The following is a 16998-nucleotide window of genomic DNA, read 5'->3' on the forward strand; positions in this document are numbered from 1 at the left end:
CATGTCTGCACCCTCCATCTTGTTACTAAACTCCTGGTTTCCTCCCATGACGTCAAACTCAGGTTACTCCAGAATGTTCTCTGAACAACTTCACGATTGCCCAATATTGTCAGTCTTGTGACCGTCTCTTTTTATCAGCAGGTACACTCCTCAGTGAACTGTGAAAGATTAATGATTGTTTGATGTTGACTATAAAACAGATCTCCCAGTCCAACAGTGACTATACTAAGGCTGAAACACCCACGAGAGGTGCAAAGATCTCATTATCATGACAGGAGAGTGTGTGTGGTTTGAAGGGATACCCTTCCCGAGCATGGAATTCTCGTCTGAACACCTGAGAGATGTGAAGGAGAATTTTCTTATTAAAGATGATGATGTCTTACTGCTGACTTATCCCAAATCAGGTAAGAAAGCAGGACCAGAGGCTGAGAAAGGCTTCCTCATTCATTCAGCAGACAGGTGGAATGCTTTCTGTATGCCAACAATGCGTCGGGGGAATAGAAATGGGCACTGATTCCATTGAAGAGCTCTCTCATTGGAAATGACCCTGATGCTGGGAAAGATTAAGGGCTGGCGGAGAAGGGGGCAACAGAGGATGAGATGGCTGGATGGCATCACTGACTCAATGGACATGAGTTTGAGCAAACTCTGGGGCATAGAGAGGACAGGGAAGCCTGGCGTGCTGCAGTTCAGGGGGTCACGAAGACTCAGACACGACGGAACAATTGAACAACAACAACAGTCACTGGCTTTCAGAGGAAAGGATCTAGACAGGCAGTTACACAATAAGCTGAGTGCTCAGAGGGATAATCTAAGGCATCCGGGGAACCCATGGGAGTGAATCACAAGGCAGATTCAGGTGTTTGCAGAGAGGGGTGGAAGGAGATGGCTGGCCAGGGAAGTCTATAGAAGACATGGGGGAGGGAGGTAATTATGTGAGATGATGTATACGTTAATTAGTTTGATTGTGGTGGTTATTTCACAATGTGGTGTTATTGTTGTTGTTTAGTCGATAAGTCATATCTGACTCTTTTGGGACCCCCTGGACTGTAGCCCACCAGGCTCTTCTGTCTTTGGGATTCTCCAGGCAAGAATACTGGAATGGGTTGTCATTTCCTTCTCCAGGGGATCTTCCCAACCCAGGGATCGAACCTGCATCTCCTACATTGGCAGGTGGATTCTTTCTCACTGAGCACTGTGAATCCCTCACAATGTGTACACATATCAAATTACCATGTATACTTTAAAGATGTACATTTTTTTTCAAGAATTTTGATTTTTACCTTTTGATTATTGTCATTTATTTATTTTTGGCTGTCCTGGATCTTCATGGCTGAGTGGGCTACTCTCTAGCTGTGGTGGGCAGCTTCGCTTGTTGTTGAGCACAGATTCTAGAGCTTCAGTAGGTGTAGCGTGGGGCTCAGTCATTATGGTACACGTGCTTAGTTGCCCTTATCAGATGGAATCTTCCTGGACCAAGGGTGGAACCCGTGTCCCCTGCAGGCAGATTCTTAGCCACCAGGGGAGGCCCACTTTTTTTTTTTTTAACTTTAAACAATATTTATTTTCCTTGATATTTTTATATATATATCATATTTTAAAAATACATCATATGCATTTCTATGTAAAGTATATCTTCATTCTTTTTCTCTTAATATTTCTGCTTTGTATTAAAGGGACCATAAGCTCCCTGCTAGTGAGAACAAGGCTTATCAAGTTACTGGTATAATATAATGGGGCAGTGGAGGGTTTAGCACTGCCATGTTGACCCTACTGCTTTTGAACTGACAACGTTAAATATATACATTTTCACTTGTTAGTTATAATCGAGGGGGGAGGCAGGGAGTGAAACACAATCATCTCAGCCAAAAACAAAAAAGTGGAAGAAATGACTCTATATTGAGACAAAAGGAATGAATGTGAAATTATTTTGTGAAAAGGGATATTTTCTGATAAAGGTATCAGCTTGGATCATGGTCAGGAATTGGAAAAAAGCCTGATGGATCCAAGGGACTGAGAGGATGGGACTCATATATCTGTGAGGGGTGGGGTCGTTGAGGGACTGTGATTGGGCAAGAAGGAAGGCTGATGACCTTGGTGTGGTAGTGAAAAGCCAAGGGCAATGGGAACATAACGTATCAAAGGACTTAAGTAAATAAGTAAACAGTAGAAGCAACCCAAATGTCCACTGACAGATGAAACAAAATGGAGTAGCTACATATAATATAATATTATTCAACCTTAAAAAGGAATGAAGGTCTGACTCACACGACAACATGGATACACTATGAAGATATCACCCTAAGCAAAATAAGTGAGACGCTGTATGAGTCCACATAAATGAGGTTATCAGAAACAGAAGGTAAAGTGGTTGCCAGAGACTGGCTGGGACTGCAACGAGGAGGAAATGGAAAGCTGTTATATAATGGGTCCAAAGCTTCGGTTTTGCAAGATGAGAAAGTTCTGGAGGTTGGTTACACAACATTGTAAATATACTTAACCCAGCTGAAACGTACTCCTGGAAATGGTTAAGATGATGCCTTTGGTGATCTGTATACTTTATGAGAATTTTTTTAAGTCAGATTAAAATGGCTGACTAGAGAAAGAAATGGCAACCCACTCCAGCGTTCTTGCCTGGAGAATCTCCATGGACAGAGGTGTCGGGGTGGGGGGGACTATAGTCCATGGGGTCGCAAAGAGTTGGACACAACTGAGCAACTAAGCACAAAATGACTGACCATGATTTTCCTTTCTTTATCTAGGAACAAACTGGTTGATGGAAACTGTCTGCCTGATTCATTCTAAAGGGGATCCCAAGTGGATCCAATCTGTGCCCATTTGGGAGCGCTCCCCTTGGGTAGAGTCTTTCAATGGGTATAATCTACTAAAAGATAAGGAAGGCCCACGTTTCATCACTTCTCACCTCCCTGTCCAACTCTTCCCCAGGTCTTTCTTCAAGTCCAAGGCCAAGGTCAGTGCACGTAGTCAAGACAGGCTTGATCGTTACTCATTAAACTTTAACTTACCCAGCAACCAGTTGAAGATCTGATTGAAATACAATTGTATTCAGTAGGCATGTGGTGGGACCTGAGATTCTGCTTGTACACACCACAGCCATACTAAGTACAAAGGTATAGATCATTCCAGAGGTTATATTAGCCAGATGTAAGCCAGAGACAAAAAGAAACCATAATGCCCAAACCTTAGAAAACCACATTTAAAGCCAAACTAGAATTCATAACTGTATGATACCCTAGATAACACTCCTTTGCCAAAGAATGTTCAAACTACTGCACAATTGCACTCATTTCACGTGCTAGCAAAGTAATGTTCAAAGTTCTCCAAGCCATGGGTCAACAGTACGAGAACCAAGAACTTCCCGATGTTCAGGCTGGATTTAGAAAAGGCAGAGAAACCACAGATCAAATTGCCAACATTGGTTGGATCATAGAAAAAGCAAGAGAATTCCAGAACCACATCTACTGCTGCTTCATGGACTACACTAAAGGCTTTGACCATGTGGATCACAACAAACTGAAAAATTCTTCAAGAGATGGGAATGCCAGACCACCTGACCTGCCTCCTGAGAAATCTGTATGCAAGTCAAGAAGCAACTAGAACTGGACATGGAACAACAGACTGCTTCCAAATCGGGAAAGGAGTATGTCAAGGCTGTATATTGTGACTTATATGCAGAGTACATCATGCAAAATGCCAGGCTGGATGAAGAACAGCTGGAATCAAGATTGTCAGGAAAAATAATAATAAACTCAGATATGCAGATGACACCACCCTTATGGCAGAAAGCAAAGAGGAACTAAAGAGTGTTCGATGCATGAGACAAGGGCTCAGGGCCGGGGCAATGGGATGACCCAGAGGGATGGGATGGGGAGGGAGGTGGGTGGGGGGTCCAGGAAGGGGAACACATGTAAACCCATGGCTGATTCATGTCAATGTATGGCAAAAACTATTACAATACTGTAAAGTAATTAGCCCCCAACTAAAATTAAAAAAAAAAAAAAAGAAAGTGAAAGAGGAGAACGAAAAAGCTGGCTTAAAACTCAACATTCAAAAAATGAAGATCATGGCATCTGGTCTCATCAGTTCAGTTCAGTTCATTTCAGTCTCTCAGTTGTGTCTGACTGTTTTCGACCCCATGGACTGCAGCACGCCAAGCCACTTAAACTCATGTCCATTGAGTCGGTGATGCCATCCAACCATCTCATCCTCTGTCACCCTCTTCTCCTCCTGCCTTCAATCTTTCCCAGCATTAGGGTCTTTTCCTATGAGTCAGTTCTTCCCACCAGGTGGCCAAAGTATTGGAGTTTCAGCTTCAGCATCGGTCCTTCCAATGAATATTCACAACTGATTTCCTTTAGGATGGACTGGTTGGATCTCCTTGCTGCCCAAGGGACTCTCAAGAGTCTTCTCCAACACCACAGTTCAAAAGCATCAATTCTTCGGCACTCAGCTTTCTTTATACGCCAACTCTCACATCCACACATGACTACTGAAAAAAACGTAGCTTTAACTAGGTGGACCTTTGTTGACAAAGTCATGGCTCTGCTTTTTAATATGCTAAGTTGGTCATAATTTTTCTTCCAAGGAGCAAGCATCTTTTAATTTCATGGCTGCAATCAACATCTGAAGTGAGTTTGGAGCCCCAAGAAATAAAGTCTGTCACTGTTTTCATTGTTTCCCCATCTATTTGCCATGATGTGATGGGACCAGATGCCATGATCTTTGTTTTCTAAATGTTGAGTCTTAAGTCAACTTTTTCACTCTCCCCTTTCACTTTCATCAAGAGGCTCTTTAGTTCTTCTTCACTTTCTGCCATAAGGGTGGTGTTATCTGCATATCTGAGGTTATTGATATTTCTCCCAGCAATCTTCCAGCTTGTGCTTCATCCAGCCTGCCATTTCACATGATGTACTTTGCATATAAGTTGAATAAGCAGGGTGACAATATACAGCCTTCACATACTCCTTTCCTGATTTGGAAGCAGTCTGTTGTTCCATGTCCAGTTCTAACTGTTACTTCTTAACCTGCATACAGATTTCTCAAGAGGCAGGTCAGGTGGTCTGATATTCCCTTCTCTTTAAGAATTTTTCAGTTTGTTGCGATCCACACAAAGTCTTCGGCATAGTCAATAAAGCAGAAGTATATGTCCAGGCCCATCACTTCACGGCAAATAGATGGGGAAACAATGGAAACAGTGACAGACTTTATTTCTCGGGGCTCCAAATCACTGCAGATGGTGACTGCAGCCGTGAAATTAAAAGACACTTGCTGTTTGGGAAAAAAAAATCTATGACCAACTTAGACAGCATATTAAAAGTTGGGCTACTGTCCATGGAGTCGCAAAGAGTCGGACACGACAAAGCAACTTCACTTTCACTTTCTTTCAGTTGTGTCCAACTCTTTTGGGACTCCATGGACTGTAGCCTGCCAGGCTCCTCTGCCCATGGGATTTTCCAGGCAAGAATACTGGAGTGGGTTGACATTTCCTTCTCCAGGGGTCTTTCCAACCCACGGATGGAACTCTCATCTCCTGTGTCTTCCGCATTGCAGGCGGATTCTTTACCAATATACTTCAATTTAAAAAAGAGATTGTGAAACTTTGAAAGATATTCACCTTTTCGAAATTTCAATATGTCGCAGCACAATTAAGTTTTTTTGTTAACCCATCATTTTCTAAGATTTTTAAAATCCACCTATTTATATGTGACTTATTGGTGATTATGAAGTGACTGTACAGGGAAACTGAAGTTTAGAGAGAGATGAGTGAAAGTCGCTTAGTCGTGTCCAACTCTTTGAGACCCCATAGACTATACAGTCCATGGAATTCTCCAGGCCATAATACTGGAGTGGGTAGCCTTTCCCTTGTTCAGGGAAACTCCCAACCCAGGGATCAAACCCAGGTCTCCCGCATTACAGGCAGATTCTTTACCAGGCAGATTATCTACCAGCTGAGCCACAAGGGAAGCCCAAGGGCCTAGAATAATGTCACAAAGAAGGCTGATACCAAATCAAGATATGACTCAGATGTTGAAATGCCAAGTATTCTTGCGTGTGTGTCTGTATACATGCACTAATCTTAAAGATTAGCTTGTTCAATCTCTGCATACTAACTAGTAGCTAACTAGGAAACTGCCTTCCAGAACCCTGATTTAGACCATTTCTACTCCCCCAGAATGTTTCCACACACACAGCCCCAGTCAATGCCCACCCACAGAGGTAACCACTCCCCTTTGACTCTTCACTCTGTAGTTTAGCTTGTTCTTGAACTTCATATACATAGACTCATATCATATGAACATCTGACTTCTTTTTTTATATCTGGTATTCCAGAGTCTTAAAAAAAATTTTTTTTTTAATAAATTTTTAGCTATTCTGAGTCTGCTTTTGCTCGGGCTTTTCTCTAGTTGCCAAAAGCAGAGACCAATCTCCAGTTGCAGTGCTCAGGCTTCTCATTGAAATGGCATCTCTTGTTGCGGTGCTCGGGCTCCAGGGTGCTTGGGCTTCAGTAGTTGGGGATGTCGGGCTCTAGGGCACAGGCTCAATTGTTGCGGCACATGGGCCTAGCTGTCTGAGGCACGTGGGATCTTCCCAGACCAGAGACTGAACTCCTGTCTCTTGCATTGGCAGGCACATTCTTTATCACTGAGCCACCAGGCAAGCCTGAACATCTGACTTCTTTCACTCAAGATAGTTGTTGGTACACAACGTCCTCAGGAGCTGGCTGGGTATAATATGAAACTGGACCCCACATGCAGAGGGCAGGGAGAGACCTGTAAGAAAGAGGCAGACCATTCCAGATTGGTAGGTGGCAGGTTTAATAAGCAAGGGAGGGGCTCTCCTGGTGGCTCAGTGGTAAAGAATCTGCTTACCAACCCAGGAGACATGGGTCCGATCCCTGGCCCTGGAGGATCCCACATGCTGAGGAACAACTAAGCCCATGCCCCACAACTACTGAGCCTTTGATCTGGAGCCTGGGAACTGAAACGACTGAAACCCACATGCCCTAGAGCCTGTGAGCAGCAACAAGAGAAGCCAGTGCAATGAGAAGCCTGTGTACTGCAACGAGAAAGCCGGCACAGCAACAGAGACCCAGCACAGTCAAAAATAAATCAATCAAATTATTTTAAAAAATAAGCAAGGGAACTTACTCATGAGGTGTGTTTTATGCAGCCACAAGACAAGTAGCTTTCTGCACCTGCCCACCCCATCTTAAAAAGTTTGTATAGAGAGACTTTACCTGGTTTGAGACATGTACATAATCCACATTGTTTCAACACCACATTACAATCTCAAGGCTCTATCCTTGGGCAGCTTCTGATGCAGAGAAGTCAAGTGGAACACACTCCTTACATGAACATATAAGGGGAAGGAATAAGGTGCCTCCATTTGCCTAGATCCAGCTCCCAGGTGAGTGGTTCAATGAGTCAAACCTCCATGAATTTCCCCAACAATAATGTCTGTGAGATTCATTCATGATGTTGTGCGTAAGTATGGATATATATTGCTGTGTATCTCTAAGGATATATGATCTGTTCATCTATTCTATTAGTAATCTTTAAACTATAGTACACAAATATAATATTGCTTACCTATTAAAATCTTCCTGTGTTTCCCATTATGTGGGTGCATGCTGAGTCATGTCTGACTCTTTGCAACCCCGTTGACTGTAACCTGCCAGTCTCCTCTATCCATGAGATTCTTCAGGCAAGAATACTGGACTGGGTTGCCATTTCCTTCTCTAAGCATCTTCCCTACCCAGGGATTGAACCCATGTCTCTGGCATCTCTTGCAATGACAGGCAGATTCTTGAGTCTATAATATCCCAGAGGGAAAGAACAATGCTTTCCTCTTCCTTAGTTAGGTCCTTGCTATTGGTCCAGTGACTAGTTCACAGGAACTTTAAAATACATATTTGACTAATGAATGTAATAATTAATTTATTAAAATAATCCATTGATATTTAAAGGGTGCTATCTAGGAAATGATTTTCTCTCCATTTTCATGATGATCAAGAAGGCTGGAAAATTACTAATGATTTTTCATGATCCAATTTTTCTCTTTAAGATGATCTACCTCATCAGAAATCCCAGAGATGTTTTAGTGTCTAGTTATTTTTTCTGGAGGAGTGCAAAATTGGTTAAGAAACCACAGTCACTGGAACAATATTTTGAATGGTTCGTCAAAGGAAATGGTGAGTGAATGTAAAATATGAAAGCTGGGAGTTGTCAGAGTCCTTCATCAGACCTCTTTTTATTTTTTTACCCAACTTGATGTCTGTACATCTAACCAATGCATGGGTATAGGGTTCCATCACCACTGGAACCCAAATTTTCTAAATCCACATACTAACTTGTAAAGCAGCAGAATTTCAACCAGCCCTTCTGTTTGCCCCATCAAAAACTATCCTAGCTATTTTCTGAATCTCCATGACCTAATAGTAACACAAAACACTAACATTCTTCTCTTGTACTCTCCTAAATTTGTGAAAGTCAGGAGACTTTCTGAAAGTCAACTTTCATTGGCTTCTTGGACAATACATACAATCCTGACTTTCCACAATTTACATGTGCATCTTTCTAAAAGTCCCTTAATTCTCTTGTCCTCTGTGTCTAAAAAATGTGTGCATTACCCCACGACCTTTATGGGCTTCCCAGGTGGCTCAGTGGGTAAAGAATCTGGGTGCAATACAGGAGATGCAGGAGATACAGGTTCTGTCCCTGGGTCGGGAAGATCTCCTGGAGGAGGGCATGACAACCCACTCCTTTATTCTTGCCAGGAAAATCCCATGGACACAGGAGCCTGGCAGGCTACAGTCCCTGGGGTCGCAGAGAGTTGGACTCGACTGAAGTGACTTAGCACGCATGTACCTAGGACGTCTATATTTTTAAAAAATTAATTATTTATTTATTTGGCTGCATCAGGTCTTAGATGTGGAAGGTGAATTCTTCCATCTTAGTTGTGGCTTACAGGTTCTTTCATTGCAGCATGTGGGATCTAGTTCCCTGACCAGGGATAGAACCCTGGTGCCCTGAATTGGAGCACAGAGTCTTAGCCACTGGACCACCAGGGAAAGCCCTCTATACGTTTAACTATGCAGAACTTCTAAGCATTCTCAGATACTTGAAATGTTGCAGTTTTTCTCAAAACTACATGATGAATCTAGTATCTCACCTGTGGTATGTCTCCCTGGCTTCAGATCTGTTTCTTTAACAGCCCATGGACATCTTCACTGGAGAGGGCCATTGTTGTTTAGTCGTTCAGTCATGTCCGATCCTTTTCATAAACTACACAAAATAGCATCTCTCCCCATCTCTATAGTTTCATCTTTTTCCCCCTTAGTACTCATCACCAGTGAGTATGTATTCTATTTCTTTGTTTCTGCCACATGTCTCTCCACTAAAATGTAAGGTCTTTGAGTTCTTCCTTGTTGACTCCAGGCCCTAGGGTGGTGCTTGCCACTTGTGTGTGCACGCTCAGTTGATCAGTCGTGTCCGACTCTTTGCAACCCCCTGGACTGTAGCCCGCCAGGCTCCTCTGTCCATGGAATTGTCCAGGCAAGGATATTGGAGTGGGTTACTAGTCCCTCCTCCAGGAGATTTTCCTGGCCCAGGGATCGAACCCACATCTCTTGCGTCTCTTGCATTGGCAGGCAAATTCTTTAGCACTGCTGCCACCTGGGAAGCCCCATTATCATCAGTGAGAGATGACAAATGAATCATCAAATACAACATGAAATAAAGCAAAGAGATCTTAGTAATGTCATTAAGAGATCTATTGATGTCACTCTTTGATGCGCACAGAGGGCATCCTGCCATCAGTGGACATTCACTCTGCCTCCTGTCTGCCAACATTCTGCCATAACTCGACATCCTTTCTGCTTCTTGGGCAGCTGAGGACACACTGGTCACCAAGGCAGTTGATGGTGCTGCTGTCAACAAGAGAGAATCTAGTGATGTCCTTGGTCTATAGGAATAACGCTACAGACTCTTTATGGTCCTCATCTGCCTGGTCTTTGGCCCTTCCAGGCTATGATGCAGTCATCACTTCTGTATTAAACAGTTCAGGTTCCTTCACTTTTTTTATTTGCCCTCAATGCTGAAGTCCAATCTTCAAACATTTGAGGTCATATTTTTTATTGAGCTGATCCTGAGTGAACTCTTCAGCGATATCTCCTGCTTTGTTTCAGGCTACTCTTTCAGAAAAAGAGCAACAAGACTTCTCTGGTGGTCCAGTGGTTCAGAATCTGCCTGCCAAGGCAGTGGGCACAGGTTTGATCCCTGGTCTGGGAAAATCCCACATGCCATGGGGCAACTGAGTGCGTGCACTGCAACTACTGAAGCCAGTATTCCCTGCTTTGGGAAATCAAATCAGTCCCCAAAGGAATAATAATTCCAACAGCAACAATGAAGGAAAGATGACAGGGAGGAAAAAGAAAAACAAGTGTTGTGAGAATGTACCTAACAAACAAAAATATCTAAATGCTGAACATATTAGGGGCCAAAAAAAAGCCACTTCTCAGACCACATGGCTCTCTGGACAAGATCTCCTTACAGACCCTTGAAATCTGTATACAAAACCCGCTGCAAAGGAATTAGGCTTGCTAAAGGGCAAATGCATGGTGGTGAATATCAGTTATAACAAGCGTAAATGTGCCCAGCATTGTGCTAGCAACTGTGCCCACAGAGTGAACATAGTGTATGGATCCCTGCTTTCATTCCATGCATCATCTACTCACTCTTTCTGCCTCCCCTCCATGCAGTGGTATTTGGATCTTGGTTCGACCACATTCGGGGCTGGATGTCCATGAGAGACAAGGAGAACTTCCTGATACTGAGCTATGAAGAGATGAAATGGGTAACTATTGCTCTTAAAGTCAACACACTCTCTCTCACCACCATCTTCACTCCCCCCAACTTCCCTCCACTCCTCTTGGTCTCCCTTCCACCTTCTCAAAGTTTAGCCTGCAGTCGATAGAAGTGAGAAGAGCAATACCTGGTCTTCACTGCCTTATTTCTCGTTGACACGTCAAAGCTCCATGCTCTCTTTCTTCACGTGGTTTTCTTTGTTTCACCATAAGCTGAAGGGCTTTTTAAAAAAGAATTTTATTTATGTATTGGCTGTGCTGAGTCTTCACGGCTGTCCTCAGGCTTTCCCTAGCTGCGATGAGCGGGGGGTACTCTTGTTGCGGTGTGTGGGCTTCTCACTGTGGTGGCTTCTCTTGTTGCGGAGCACAGGCTCCAGGTGCGCAGGCTGAGCAGCTGTGGTGCCCGGATTCTAGAGCCCAGGCTCAATAGTCATGCCACACGGGCTGAGTTGCTCCGAGGCACATGGGATCTTCCCGGACCAGGGATCGAACCCATGCTCCTGCACTGGCAGGCAGATTCTTAACCACTGAGCCCCCAGGGAAGCCCCTTGGCTTTGTTTTTGTTAGGATTTTTGTTTTGTTTTGTTCCATGTTGTTGTTTGTATTATTATTATTTTTACAGTTGTGTGATTTCTTGTTAGACCATACTGAAGGCTCATGGAATAAAGAAAAAATTAAAGCATTGTAGCTCTAAGAGGAAAGTCTGATTCAAAGCAAAGCCTTTCTGGTTATAAAATTCTTTTTCTTATCATAATCTCCCACGATCATGTGCCAAGTATTGAGATAATAAATAAGAAGATACGGTAAAGCTCTCTTGTGTTATTCAAATGTTAGTTGTGAAAAACAGCATCATTTGGGCACATAGCCAAGACTTGAAATCAATTCTTTAAATTTTTGTCAGGTTCTCCCTGAAACTCTCTTGCCTAATCCTGACCATAATTGTCTAGAAGCCCTTCTTAAGTCTCTTTAGAAAACCCAGCATTTTGGTGTTTTAACGTGTCCTGATTCATCAGCTATACTGGGAAATCTATCATGGTCCTTCCATCTATTTTTTCCGAACTTTCTCTAAGTCATTTTTTAAAAATTTATTTATTTATCTTAATTGGAGGCTAATTACTTTACAATATTATAGTGGTTTTGCCATACATTGACATGGATCCGCCAAGGGTGTGCATGTGTTCCTCATCCTGAACCCCCCTCCCACCTCCCTCCCCATCCCATCCCTCTGGGTCATCCCAGCGCACCAGCCCCAAGTACTCTGTCTTGTGCATCGAACCTGGACTGGCGATCTGTTTCACATATGATAATATACATGTTTCAATGCTACTCTCTCAAATCATCCCACCTTCTCCTTCTCCCACAGAATCCAAAAGTCTGTTCTTTACATCTGTATCTCTTTTGCTGTCTCGCATATAGGGTCATTGTTACCATCTTTCTAAAGTCCATATATATGCGTTAATATACTATATTGATGTTTTCCTTTCTGACTTACTTCACTCTGTATAATAGACTCCAGTTTTATCCACCTCATTAGAACTGATTCAAATGCATTCTTTTTAATAGCTGAGTAATATTCCATTGTGTATATGTACCATGGCTTTCTTATCCATTCAACTGCCGATGGACATCTAGGTTGCTTCCATGTCCTAGCTATTGTAAACAGTGCTGAGATGAACATTGGGGTACAGGTGTCTCTTTTAATTCTGGTTTCCTCGGTGTGTATGACTAGCAGTGGGGTTGCTGGGTCCTATGGCAGTTCTATTTCCAGTTTTTTGAGGAATCTCCACACTGTTCTCCATAGTGGCTGTACTAGTTTGCATTCCCACGAACAGTGTAATAGCGTTCCCTTCACTCCACACCCTCTCCAGCATTTATTGTTTGTAGACTTTTTGATAGCAGCCATTCTGACTGGCATGAGATGGTATCTCATTGTGGTTTGATTTGCATTTCTCTGATAATGAGTGATGTTGAGCATCTTTTCATGTTTCTTAGCCATCTGTATGTCTTCTTTGGAGAAATGTCTTCTTTGGCCCATTTTTTGATTGAGTCATTTATTTTTCTGGAATTAAATTCCATGAGCTGCTTGTATACTTTTGAGATTAATTCTTTGTCAGTTGCTTTGTTTGCTATTATTTACTCCTGTTCAGAAGGCTGTCTTTTCACCTTGCTTATAGTTTCTTTCATTGTGCAAAAACTTTAAAGTTTAATTAGGTCCCATTTGTTTGTTTTTGCTTTTAATTCCATTACTCTGGGAGGTGGGTCATAGAGGATTCTGCTGTGATTTATGTCAGAGAGTGTTTTGCCAATGTTTTCCTCTAGGAGTTTTATAGTTTCTGGTCTTATGTTTAGATCTTTAATTCATTCTGAGTTTTATTTGTGTATGGTGTTAGAAAGTGTTCTAGTTTCATTCTTTTAAAGGTGGCTGACCAGTTTTCCAAGCACCACTTGTTAAAGAGATTGTCTTTTCTGCATTGTGTATTCTTGCCTCCTTTGTCAAAGATAAGGCATCCATAGGTGCGTGGATTTATCTCTGGGCTTTCTAATTTGTTCCATTGATCTATATTTCTAGAAGCCCTTCTCAAGTCTCTTTAGAAAACCCAGCATTTTAGTGTTTTAAGGTGTCCTGAATTCAGCTGTACTGTGAAATCTATTATGATCTTTCATCTATTTTTTTCAACCTTTCTCTAAGTCACTTTTAAATTTTTCAAAAATTTTATTGACGTATAGTTGCTTTACAGTGTGTATAGTTTCTATTGTACAGTAAAGTGAGTCAGGTATACCTAGGTATATATCCTCTCTTTTTTTTTTTCTCTTTCCTTCCCATTTAAGTCACCACAGAGCATTGACTAGAGTTCTCTGTGCCATACGGTAGGTCCTCATTAGTTACCTATTCTTTACTTACTATCAATAGTGTCTGTGTGTCAATGTCAGTCTCCCAGTTCACCCACTCTGGACTCCTCCAACTCTCTACTCACGTCTGTACGCTTTTTCCTCTTTTCCTCTCCCCTCTCCTCCTCTTCTTTCTGCTGTCTCATCCCCCTCATCTCCTTTTCTATGTTCTTGCTCTTTCACATAATCTCTCAGATTTTCTCTTCTTCTAGGACACGAGGAGTGCTGTGGAGAAGATCTGCCAATTCCTGGGCAAAAAACTAGAACCAGAAGAACTGAACTCAGTCCTCAAGAACAGTTCTTTCCAGGTCATGAAAGAAAACAATATGTCCAATTTTTCCCTCCTGAAGGGTCAGTATTTAGAGGAGGATGGAGAACTTCTGAGAAAAGGTAAAAGAAAACATTCTGCCTTCAAAATGAATCAGAATATGTAGAGATTATTCTTGACTTATAATAGGGCACTAACCATTGGGAGTAGAGACTGTTTGAATTTATCAACTTAAATTGCTCATCACTTGAGATTATCTCTTGTGAGCCCTTATCAGGGCATCTCTTTTTAGAGTACTGATGTGGGCTGCAGGTGCTTGAGAAAGTTTTTTATTTTAAGATTAATTTATTTTGGTGTGGACCATTTTGAAGTCTTTATTGAACTTGTTACAGTATTGTTTCTGTTTTATGTCTTGGTTATTTGGCTGCAAAACAAATAATGGCATGACCAAATAAATAATAAACAATTAAAGAAAAACAGAGAAGACTAGTTAGACATCTAATACAATAATGCAGGTGAGAAATGATGTTGGCTTGGACGGACGTGGTAGAAATAGAAGTTGTGAAAAGTGACTAGACACTGGTTATTACAGACCCCATGGACATCTGTCCATGAGATTCTTCAGGCAAGAATCCCGGAGTGGGTTGTTATGCCCTCCTCCATGGGATCTTCCCAACCCAGATATTGAACCTGGGTCTCCTGCATTGCAGGCAGATTCTTTACAGTTTGAGTCACCGGGGAAGATCTGTTATAGAAAATAGAGCAGTGTTATTGCTGATGAATTTCATTCAAGATGAGAGAAGAGAAGGCAGGAAATTGTTCCAAGCAGGCAGAAGTGTAAATGAGTATGACCATTATGCATATGAAAACAACAAACCGTTGGTCATTCCACTATATTAACTAGGATTTCCATGTCAAACAGACAGAAGGAAATAGATCGAGGGCTTCCCTGATGGCCTAGTGGTTAGAATCCGCTGGCCAATGCAGGGGACACAGGTTAGATTAGCTGCCCACCGGCTGCAGGCAACTAAGCCCATGCACCACAACTGCTGAGGCCAAGCTCTAGAGCACGTGCTCAGCAACAAGAGAAGTGCACACAGCACAACTAGAGAGTAGCCCGCGCTCACTGCAACTGGAGAAAGCCAGTGCAGTGCAACAAAGCCTCAGCACAGCCACGAATAAATAAACATTTTTAAATAAATAAAATAAAACATGTAAGAATGTGTTGTGTACTGCTTAATAGAAATAAATTAAAAGAAATAGATCTAGAAGACATGTTTTAGAGTCTTGAGACAGACCCCTAGACCTGATTTGAGTCTTTATTTTATGTTTGTCAGGCGTGACTGGGGACTGGAAAAATTACCTCACGGTGGCCCAAGCCGAAACTTTTGATAAACTATTCCAGGAGAAGATGGAAGACCTTCCTCAAGATATGTTCCCGTGGGAATAATGATCTAAATCTTCCAGATCTTATATGAACAATGATATTTGTTCTCCTGTCTTCATATATGTGAAGGTCTGGGGGTAATTGCATAAAACCTGTTATTTCATCCTGGTGTTTAAATTGATCAAATCTCTGCATCTTTGAGGACGTGACTGTTAAAATTATCAGGGTACCCCTAATTCACGCTGTGGTATCCCAGCTTTCAAAAAATGTTTATAGTGTTTCAAATCATTCATACAGAATGGTCAAGAAATAATACAAGTATCATTGTTATTGTTGTTCAATCACTAAGCTGTGCCTGACTCTTTGTGACCCCATGAATTGCAGCATGCCAGGGTCTCTGTCTTCCACTATCTCCCAGAGTTTGCTCAAATGCATGTCTATTGAGTCTGTGATGCAATCTAACCATCTCATTCTCTGATGCCCCTCTCTCCTTTTGCCCTCAATCTTTCCCAGCAGCAGAGTCTTTTCCAATGATCGGCTCTTCACATCAGAAATTCAAAGTATTGGAGCTTCAACTTCAGTATCAGTCCTTCCATTGAGTATTCAGGGTTGATTTCCACAGGATTGACTGGATTGATCTCCTTGCTGTCCCAGGGACTCTCAAGAGTCTGCTGCAGCACAGAAGGACCACAATTCGAAAATATCAATTCTTTGGGGATCAGCCTTCTTTATGATCCAACTCTCACATCCCTAGAGTCAAAACTATGGTGTTTCTAGTACTCCTATATGGATATAGTAGAGAAGTCCTGGATGGTCTTAATTTTAGCTGACTGAAGCCCACCAGGAAATGATAGCAACCTAGATGTTTCTTTAAATACTTCTGGAGTCAGTATTTCAGAAGCAGGCATTCTTTCATTTGCTTGTTGTGTGAATGTGGGAAGCCTTGAATCCTAGAGTCCTCCACTGGGTAATAGAAGGTGGGACCCATAAAATAACAATTGCTATTATAGATTTTCAATGTGGCCAAAATGAGAATTCTCTCAGCAGAGCCCCTAAACCTGGAAGCATTTCATAAATTCTCAGTATGTTAATGCTGCTGCTGCTGCTAAGTGGCTTCAGTCATGTCCGACTCTGTGCGACCCCATAGACGGCAGTCCACCAGGCTCAGCCGTCCCTGGGATTCTCCAGGCAAGAACACTGGAGTGGGTTGCCATTTCCTTCTCCAATGCATGAAATTGAAAAGTGAAAGTGAAGTCACTCAGTCGTGTCCGACTCTTAGGGACCCTGTGGACTGTAGCCTACCAGGCTCCTCCATCCATGGAATTTTCCAGGCAAGAGTACTGGAGTGGGGTGCCATTGCCATCTCCGAGTATGTTAATGATGAAATGACAAATAAGAACTGGTTCCTGTCATGTAGTTAGGTATTTAAATTCAACCCCATACCTGTGAGTCTAAAGCAAGTTCTTGACTCTTATGCTTAAAAAGAGAGATTTCAGGGACTTCCCTGGTGGTCCAGTGGTTAAAACTCTGTGCTTCCAATGCAGGCAGTGTGGGTTCAATCCCTGCACA

General features: G+C 42.3%; 1 protein-coding gene across 1 annotated transcript; it reads left to right on the forward strand.

Annotated features, from left to right (window-relative positions):
• The first annotated feature begins 268 nt into the window (after nucleotides 1-268).
• Nucleotides 269-15492, forward strand: LOC145514906 (sulfotransferase 2A1-like). Its single transcript, XM_081513899.1, has 6 exons — nucleotides 269-404; nucleotides 2763-2971; nucleotides 8086-8212; nucleotides 10781-10875; nucleotides 13987-14164; nucleotides 15380-15492. Exons 1-6 carry the CDS (start codon nucleotides 269-271, stop codon nucleotides 15490-15492), a joined length of 858 nt encoding a protein of 285 aa, XP_081370025.1.
• The last annotated feature ends 1506 nt before the right edge of the window (nucleotides 15493-16998 follow it).

Source organism: Giraffa tippelskirchi, chromosome 7, assembly GCF_054371585.1.
Source record: "Giraffa tippelskirchi isolate mGirTip1 chromosome 7, T2T-mGirTip1v1.2.pri, whole genome shotgun sequence".
In the NCBI taxonomy this organism is placed as follows: Eukaryota; Metazoa; Chordata; class Mammalia; order Artiodactyla; family Giraffidae; genus Giraffa; species Giraffa tippelskirchi.